Here is an 8,936-nt window from a genome sequence, read left to right on the forward strand (position 1 = left end):
AGAAATGACAATCGAGTCAAATTTGAGTTTACCAATTTAAAATCAATAAGTTAAAGCTGAGTTTCAAGTCTAAAATTTTCTAATCGAGTCAAGTCAAGCTCAAGTATCATGTTGTATCGACTAAACAAGAATATATCCTTACCAACTACAACAATATTGAATCAATTTAAAAAAATAAAAGGTTTAGCAAAAAGACACTAAATTTCCTTTATATTTTGTAAAAAAGACAACCCTTTTGTGAGATATAGGCATCACAAAACAATTAGATGCCAACGGAATTCTATGAAATTTTTTACTAAAATTTTGAAATCTTAAAAGATGCTTATATGTTTCTATCAAACAGAAGGGAAGGTCCATATCTTTTGAAAACCACACAGACCATTTAGGTTTTGGAAATTTATACTCCTCGTCTTAAAAGAGTTGTGCGTCATTCATTCAAAGTCAGGTTTTGGTCTTCAATAGTCTTCTTTGTTTCCAATCTGATTGGAAATAAAGGTCTTCCACAAATTCAACGAAAGTGAAATGCTCTCTAAAATGACTTATTCCAAGATCAGAATAGTTTTTCATTTGGTTTATGTCGTATAGGATTCCGGCTAATGTGGTGTCAAAAATAAATATGAGAAGGGAATATGAATGAATGCACCCAGAAATTTCAATGCCCCATTTGAAACTTGAAAAAACGTCGAGGAAAGGGTCAGAAAGTATAAAAGTTGTCCCTCATGGAAGGAAAATGAAATCCATTCCAAGGATGCGCAAGGAAATGAAGAGGAACATTATCCCTCGTGGAAGTATAGGACGACGCCCGAACCGTGAAGATTGGGATTTTTGTGTTAAAAGTCTTGAATTTTAACTTGAGAAGAAGAGGGCGTGGCGCGAAATGAGATGTGAAAGTCAGTCCAAATCAGAAGCAAATATTTGCATCTTTAGCAGTTGCAGTTTAGAGGATCATCACAATTCGTAAGTCACCAAACAAGCCAATTCCAATGGGACAAAAACAGCGTTTGAAAAGAAATGAAAAGATCTCTCTGCACTTGAAAAACATGAACCCAACATGACTGCAGCAATTGCAGCCCCACCATTAACACTATTGTTCTTTTGACTATGGGCAGGTCCCAACCCCTCAGGAACACATCACACATCCACACATGCCTTAAATTGGAAATTATGCACGCCTATGTTTATGTGTAAAATAATTTCAAACACTCGCCAATCCCCTCCTAAATAATCATCACGGTTTCCTCAAAAACTAATGTGATATTGCAAATTAGTAACAAATAAATTGCAGGCATACATCGCTATTTGGCCATTTAGTCCACAAAAAAGATTAATGAGTAAAATCCAGCAGGAGGATTGTAAAAAAATATACCAATTACTCGAACAGACAGGCTAATCATATGCAAAACTAATAAAAATCAAATTTTAACTTTTAAGCTCTGACATCAAAAGATAATATTTCCTTCAAAATTTGGGCCACTAATACCAACTGAGCATTAAAATCAAATCATCACACATTCAAGGTCCAACCAAAAGCATTGAGCTCGATAACTATCACCAAGTCAGCAAACCGAGCGCACTTCTATTGACTGTGCATTAGAGAAACTTGTGTATAATAATAAACCAGGATAAAATAATAGAAAAAAGGCCCTGGATTCAAGAGAAAATAATGGGAATAAAACTAAATATAGAAGCTCATCGGGTGTTTGGCGTCTCTGAAAGTATAAAAGAAAATGCATTCGGAAAAAAGATCAACCGTTCACAGAACCAAACTGGCAAAGAAATCAGAAAACAAAATAAGGAATAAAACTTTTAAAATCAAAAAATAAAATCACACCATGCCCAAGAACAGCATGGCATCTGAAGGAGCTACAGCACGCTACCACAGCCACGACTACCAGATGACCATAGGTAGAGTCTATAATTGCATGTGCTACACCTACAATTCCACCAGCACAACACCACTACCAGCCCTATAAAGCACAAACTACAAGAGGTGTAGCAAGTCCCACCACCACTGGTCCACTACCAAATTCCGATGAGCACAAAACTACAAGAGGTGCAGCAAGTCCCACCACCACTACCAAATCCCCATGAGCACAAAATTACAGGAGGAGCAGCAAGTCCCACCACCTACAACAGCAGCCGTCCTACCATCACAATTACTGCAATTTTACTTTAGAAAAGACTCATTTATATTATCATAAAAGAAGTTCATCCTTATCCATGAATTTCATCCAAGTCCTACTCTTTAGTTTTGATGAGAAAGCTTGACAACCTCACACTGGATCTTCATATATACTCCATATAAACAATATTCATCCCTTTTAACCATTTAAACCCCATTCTATAAATTTTCAAGCAAATGGTACAAAAATTGTTTGTGTCAAATTTTGTTTCCATAGGGCTGTACCGGACATGATTTAAAAAATCATTAGTTATACTAAGGCTGGAAAACCTAGCAAATCAAGGTTCTTACCGAACACTACTAATTAATCAGGCTAGTTTTCATAGGGCTGCACAAAAAAAGGTCCCACAATCCCACCATAAATGTGTACTAGGAAAATCTTAAACATACAAGAATGATTTAGATTCCAACTATGTGAGACACCTTTTATAAGACAACTGTTTTGGTTGAAACACTGTAGTTTTTTTAACCTGAAACAGTTTGGCTTGGTAAACATTACCAAACATAAGTGGATTCAATTTCAGTTTTGGCAGTCAGAAAACGACTACACTGTAGACCAAAATTTTTACCAAAAAATATAAACCTGTAAAAATAGAATAGATCCCACCCACATGCAATACTTGGTTCAGTTTTAAACTCACTGATTTCAGATTGAGGGCTTAGCCCTCAATTCATCTTTGATTTGGGGCTCCTCGAATCATATTCTTCCTTAGTTCCTTCCTCAATTCTTATTAAATTCATCTCACACTTGGAGATCCTTGAGTCTCAGTTTTCCCTCCTAGTTCGCCTGTTCAATGGCTTGACCCTCATTTGGATTCTCAAAGTCTCAGTCCAACTCCAAAAGCTTCCTCCTTTCTCAATCCCTTCAGTGCTGTCATAGTCCCTTGAACTTCACAACCTTAATATCTCCACCTCCCTCAACAGCTTCCAGCTGGACGATGTAACGAGTCCTCCCGCACCACAGCCTTTTCAGCTATTCCACTCGCAGATAACTGACGTCATTGCATTGTGCTAGACAGGTACAGGTTTTGAAGTCAGAATCAACTACAAACTTCTGATTCAATGATTTGAGTCTTCATTTTAATTTCTATGCATTGGAAGTAGATGGTCTGCAGTTAGAAGAGGATTATCAAGAATTTGGTGGTCTGCAAACATAAGCAGGCAGTCTACAAGTAGATTGTCTGAACTCGGTTAATTTATGATTTTCATCATTGCCAAGACGACAAGTTCAGTTGGTTTCAGTGGTCAGTTTCAATGTTTTCTGGTTTTCGACTTTCTAACTGCTCCAAACCAACCGAATGCACAGCCCACTGGACATTATTTAAAAATTATAAATTATACTAAGGTAAAAAGTATAAATTATACTAAGGTTGGAAAAATCTAGCAAATCAAGATTCTTACCGAACACTAATAATTAATCTGGCTAGTCTCCAGATAAGGAATTCTTTATGCTTGACCAATGACATCTAGTCTTCTAAATCCTGTCATAAATCAAAAATCATATCCTATGACTATGGACTTGGGGGAAAAGTATCTGACAATCCCCAAGAAAAACCAAGAAAAATGTATGTGCATTGCATAAAATCTGTGACTCTCAGAACATGCTGAAATTATATGTAACACTTAATTTTATGCCAAAGCAATTCTACTTTCGAATCAAATTTCAACACACAAAAGGCAGGACCAATGCCACAAAAACCACGTAGAAAGGGATGAAAGCCATGCACAATTAGATGAGGACAATAACAGTAAGATTGATCCCTTTAAATGCTTTAAAGCCAACTGAAAACCAACTAAATATTTTATCCAGGGAGTTAAAGAGGTGACCTTTGCTTTAATCCATCAAAACTAATTCCACAACCCCACTAAATTTCTAACATCTCAAGAGCTAAATTGTATTTAACATCAGATAGTGTACACATATTTGCCACCAACTCCACAAGAAGATCAAAGAGAGAAATGGCATCTTCATTATCAACAATTAAAGACTAAGAAAGCAAGAATCACCCACCACATAAGGTTTCTCTTCTACCAAAACAATATGTCATCCATTTAATTTGTAAAGCAGAAACTCAAGAAAGACGATGAATCAAGACTGAGTCCAACAAATTATTTGGAAAAAAAACAAAAAAAAAATAAACATAACATAAACATAAACAGGACAAGCATTCATACTGAACCTAAACAGACAAAGTCTGTCAAGTTCACATCCAACGTTGGTCCTCACAAATTAAACCTAAAATTTGAAACCAGGAAACCGACACTTATCTGGCTATCCCCAAAGATACAACTAACAATGATACAGGCTCACTACAGCAGCACAGCATACTGAAGCAAAGAAAAAAACCAATTGAAATACACTTACAATGTATTTGGCTGCTGGCAGCATGGATTTCAAGTCTTGGATTTGGATATATGTGGATTTGAACAAAATTCAATATAATTTGTACTATGTTTTATCCAAATTTACACTTATTCATATCCAAGGAACAAACTTAAAGCTTATGGACAATGCAGTTAGAGTTAGAATCCTACCTTGAATAATTGGGAGGAATGGGATTGGGTAGTAAGATTCTATAATTATGAACAAGAAAATGAAATATAAAAAAAAGTTGCCAAAGCAATCTAGAATCTCTTAGAATTTGAGACAATTGCCACAATAAGACCAAGCCTAAAATGAAATTGGGGCTAAAGGTTAGGAAAACATAATTGCACATTTATATTTTTATGGATTAAAAATCAGGAAAGCATAGAAGTGGAATGAAGACTTTGTTGTTGTTGTAACTGTTGTTGACCTAGAAGCTTAATCAACATTGACATTTGACATAGTGTTATCTTCCATGATATCTATATTTGATTTAAGTGTGAAAAGAAATTAAAATTTAGGACAACTAGAGGAGGAAAGAAACTTGGGAGAGAAGGCTAAAGATTTTAATAAAATGAGAGGAGGAAAATGGGCAAACAAATTAGATACTAAGCTATAGCTCAAGCAGCACAAAATCGGTAAGGAGCAAATACGTGAATTTAAAAAATAAAGGAAAATTGAATCTGGGATAGTGAGCTTAGACCAAAGTAAGGCTATAAGGATTTCTTTCTATCGTGTAGTCAAAGGCCATCCTTTGTTCAAAATGAATCTTTTCATTTAAATCACTCCCAAAAAAAATTTTGACATGTGCAGGATCGCATGATCACAAGGATTCCATGATCCTAATACTCAAATATTGATAAGGCTTCAAATTGTTTTTTGCTTTCTTTAACATAGGATCATAAGATTCTAAGATCCCAATCTTAGTTTTAATGACATTGCTTATAACAATAGAAACATGGCACAATAGATTGCATCAAAACTCTACTTCGTCCACCCAACCAATGATTCCATGTGTGCGCAATGTACTAAAGACAGGAGAAGAGGGGGTTGGGGTTGGGGTTGTGGGGGGGGGGGGGGGGGAAGATAGATCTATAGAGAGAGAGAGAGAGAGAGATCTTTCAATAAATTCCTGAAACCATTCAATTTGCATTCCACATGCTTATGAGAGGCAAAAAAAAAAAAGATACAAAAGTATTCGCACAGCATCATATGGACAATTTCCTAATGCAAAAACACGGAAATGAAAAAGTAAACATGAAATGCAGTAACAGATTTACAGTAACATGACATTGATAAACCTAGGCATTCGTTAGAAATTTGAGCTCTAAATTGCAAATTTAGACTATTGCCAAAGTAGAGCAATGATCACACCCACACCAACAATCAAAAGCAGCATCTTCAGAGAGTAATCTGATTGCTGCCCATGAGTTGTGTGTTGATGGAACCCATGTGCATGGCTGCCATGAAATGTATTAGAAAACCCATAGGGAAAACCAGCAGCAGCTCCATACATAGTAGCATCTGGAAATCCATGAACTTGAAGGTTGAACAATGATGGAATAAGACCACCAAAAGCTGCAGACAGTGTTAGATTCCCAAACCTTGCAGTTGCCATTGGTGCAAAACCTCCCAGACCACCCATGAATCCAAACCCATTTTGGGGAAAATGATTTGCATCCGGAGGAGGAGCTGTTTCAGGTCTCTGCCCTGGTGGACGATTTGGAATGTTAATGCCAGGGATCGACTTCGATCTAGGATCTGTTGAAGTCTTTCCCCGGCCATATAGAGGAACCAACTTCTCCTCTTCGACAAGAGCCTTACAAACCGGGCATTCCCGGGACCGGGAATGAATGTGGAGCCACTTGTAAAGGCAAGGCCAGCAGAAGAGGTGACCGCACAGAGTTACAATTGGGTCTTGAGCTAAATCAAAACAAATATTGCATTCAAAATTACCAGCATCATTATTGTTGTTATGACCATTGTTGCTCGAGCAAGAAGGGCATTGGGGTGGCCTGCTCATCGACTCCCCAAATCCACTTGCCATCTTCAAACTAGAAAAAATCAAACACCTACACAAAATCATATCAAACTCAATTTAACAACGATTGCAAGAATCTATAATAACACAAAAATCAAAATAACTGAAAATTTTCAACAATACAATCAAATAGACAGCCACAAAAATAAAAGAATTTTATGCCCCTATGACAAAACCCAACCAAATAAAGAGACAAAAAACAAGTCTAGACAAACCCAATTCCAATATTCAAGAATCAAGACTTTGCATTTTCGGTAACCTCAATTCCGATTTTCAATCTTCCTATCATAAAATATCTAGAAACAATTGTAAATAAGACAAAGAGTATACGAAGTGTCTAAATCCCGATCCGTGATCAAATAGCAAGGACACTCTCTCGTTATTGCGCAAAATCAAGAGAAATTCTCCCTTACCATGCCCTTCAAAACGCCTCAAATCCAAATTAATTAGGAGATCCCTTGATATCACAATCACAGAAAGCATAAACAGACAATCCATAAATAAACGCGGAAAATGAAGATCGAAGCTCAAAACTAGGGTTTTTTCAAACTAAAACATAATAATAATAATAACAAATAACAGGTCCACAGAAACAGGGGGAAAAAAATCCTCGAAGCCAACTGACATTAGAAAGATATGAAATCACTGACCTTGGATTGAAACGATCGACCGACCGACCACCGGATCGATCGATCTCAGACAAATGAGAACGCTGAAATGAAATTCCGGAGAATTTATGTGACGGTAACTCTAAAAAGAGAAGTGGAGGAGCGTTCAAAGACCGCGTTTGGGAACCTAGTCCGCATAGAAAGAATGCGTCAATGTCCAGCTGGCGTTATGCTATTGGTCGTAGGATTTATGAGACTACCGTCAGATGAACGCCGCGTTTCGCAAACAGTTTAATTAAATGCAAATAAAATGTTGATATTTTGCATTCTATATTGAAAGGTTCCCCAAATAGAAATTGAGCAAGAAAAAATGTTGCCATAATTTCAAAGCATTCTATTTTGGAAGACTTAGACATTCATAAACATAATGACCCCATAATAATGTCTTAATGCTTATCGGACGCTAGTGCTTAGTGCTTTTGGAAGTGCAAATGAAAAAAATATAATATAAGATAATGAAATAATGATTTATTAAGAATGACCATTTATCTAGATTTACATCCGAATGAGTTGAATTTTTCTTTTTCATAAAAAATAGAAAGACCCTCCTAAAAAACATTTCATTCTAAAGAAATCCCTAATAGCCCTGACTCTCTCCCTTAAATTTCATAAATGTACTTTTGAATACACATAACTATCTTTCTTAAAAGAATGAGCATTCCTCTATGCTCGAATTCTCTCTTTCTAGAGCTTAATTTATCTCTATAGAATTTGACTTCACGTGATGTTTTCAAATGAAATTTCTTTGTTTACTTTCTCGTCGAGCGCCTCAACAATTTCTCTTTATTTGCGGCTTTAGCAATGACCCATCCAGAAGACAACCCATCATTAATTAATCATTCAGGCTACATTCCCCCCCCGGGGGGCGCGGTCTCTATTATAAGTTGTTGGGTCTTAAAAATTAAAATTGAGGGTGATTTAAGGTCACAAAAGAAATAAGAATAAGTAATGATGCAATATTGAATGAAAGGAATATGTATAAGTATGAAAATGCAGGAGCACGATAAGAAAATATTCAATTGAAGAGGAGAAGGTTTTGATCTTTGAAACAATTAAATTAGCAATGAATTGTAAATATGGTAGTGATATTAACAACACCAATTAACTTGTACTATCCCTTAAGATATTGACTAAATTATACTTGAATTTAACAAGCTTCCCCTCCTCCCCTCTTATTCAAATCATCAATGAATTCTAATTCTTGAAATTTTAAAAAATTGGTTCACTTTTCTATCTTCCTAAAACTTCTAACCAAAAAAAAAACAAAAAACAAAAATCAGCTATATTAGGAGTACTCATAGAAGCTACCATTCCATCTCCTCAAATTCTATTGCCAAGTCGTTCAACTTTTTATTGAGCTATAATATAGGCATTTTTTTATACATATAATAAATACGTGTAAATATATATATATATATATATATATATATATATATATATATGCTGTTATCAAACAATAATCTAACATATAAAATGATTTTGGAATCCCTTTTAACATTTACCAACCACCCCAAAAGTATAAAAAATTTTGTCACTATGTGACCCACCTGTAGACACCCTAATTTTTATCAAACCTTCTTGAAAAGACCTAGTGTAGTAAAGTTAACTTTAAGTCTAATTGTAGTCTCGGTTGTTTTTAATTTTGAGTCCTTTTCGAAATTTGATTCCTGTTTTTAAAGT

At 35.6% G+C, this 8,936-nt stretch overlaps 1 protein-coding gene across 2 annotated transcripts; it reads right to left on the bottom strand.

Annotated features, from left to right (window-relative positions):
* Positions 1-5,666: 5,666 nt before the first annotated feature.
* LOC131161383 (uncharacterized) lies at positions 5,667-7,523 on the bottom strand. 2 transcript variants are annotated; one of them, XM_058117119.1, is made up of 2 exons: positions 7,239-7,523; positions 5,667-6,619 (listed from the first exon to the last, which is right to left on the bottom strand). In XM_058117119.1, the coding sequence occupies exon 2, from the start codon at positions 6,592-6,594 to the stop codon at positions 5,893-5,895; it is 702 nt and encodes a 233-aa protein (XP_057973102.1). In that variant the 5' UTR covers positions 6,595-6,619; positions 7,239-7,523; the 3' UTR covers positions 5,667-5,892. The 2 variants fall into 2 exon arrangements, with proteins under 2 accessions (XP_057973102.1, XP_057973103.1); XM_058117120.1 differs by having other exon boundaries at positions 5,667-6,601; positions 7,239-7,403.
* Between the last annotated feature and the right edge of the window lie 1,413 nt (positions 7,524-8,936).

The sequence above is a fragment of the Malania oleifera genome, chromosome 8 (genome assembly GCF_029873635.1).
Source record: "Malania oleifera isolate guangnan ecotype guangnan chromosome 8, ASM2987363v1, whole genome shotgun sequence".
Lineage (NCBI taxonomy): Eukaryota > Viridiplantae > Streptophyta > Magnoliopsida > Santalales > Ximeniaceae > Malania > Malania oleifera.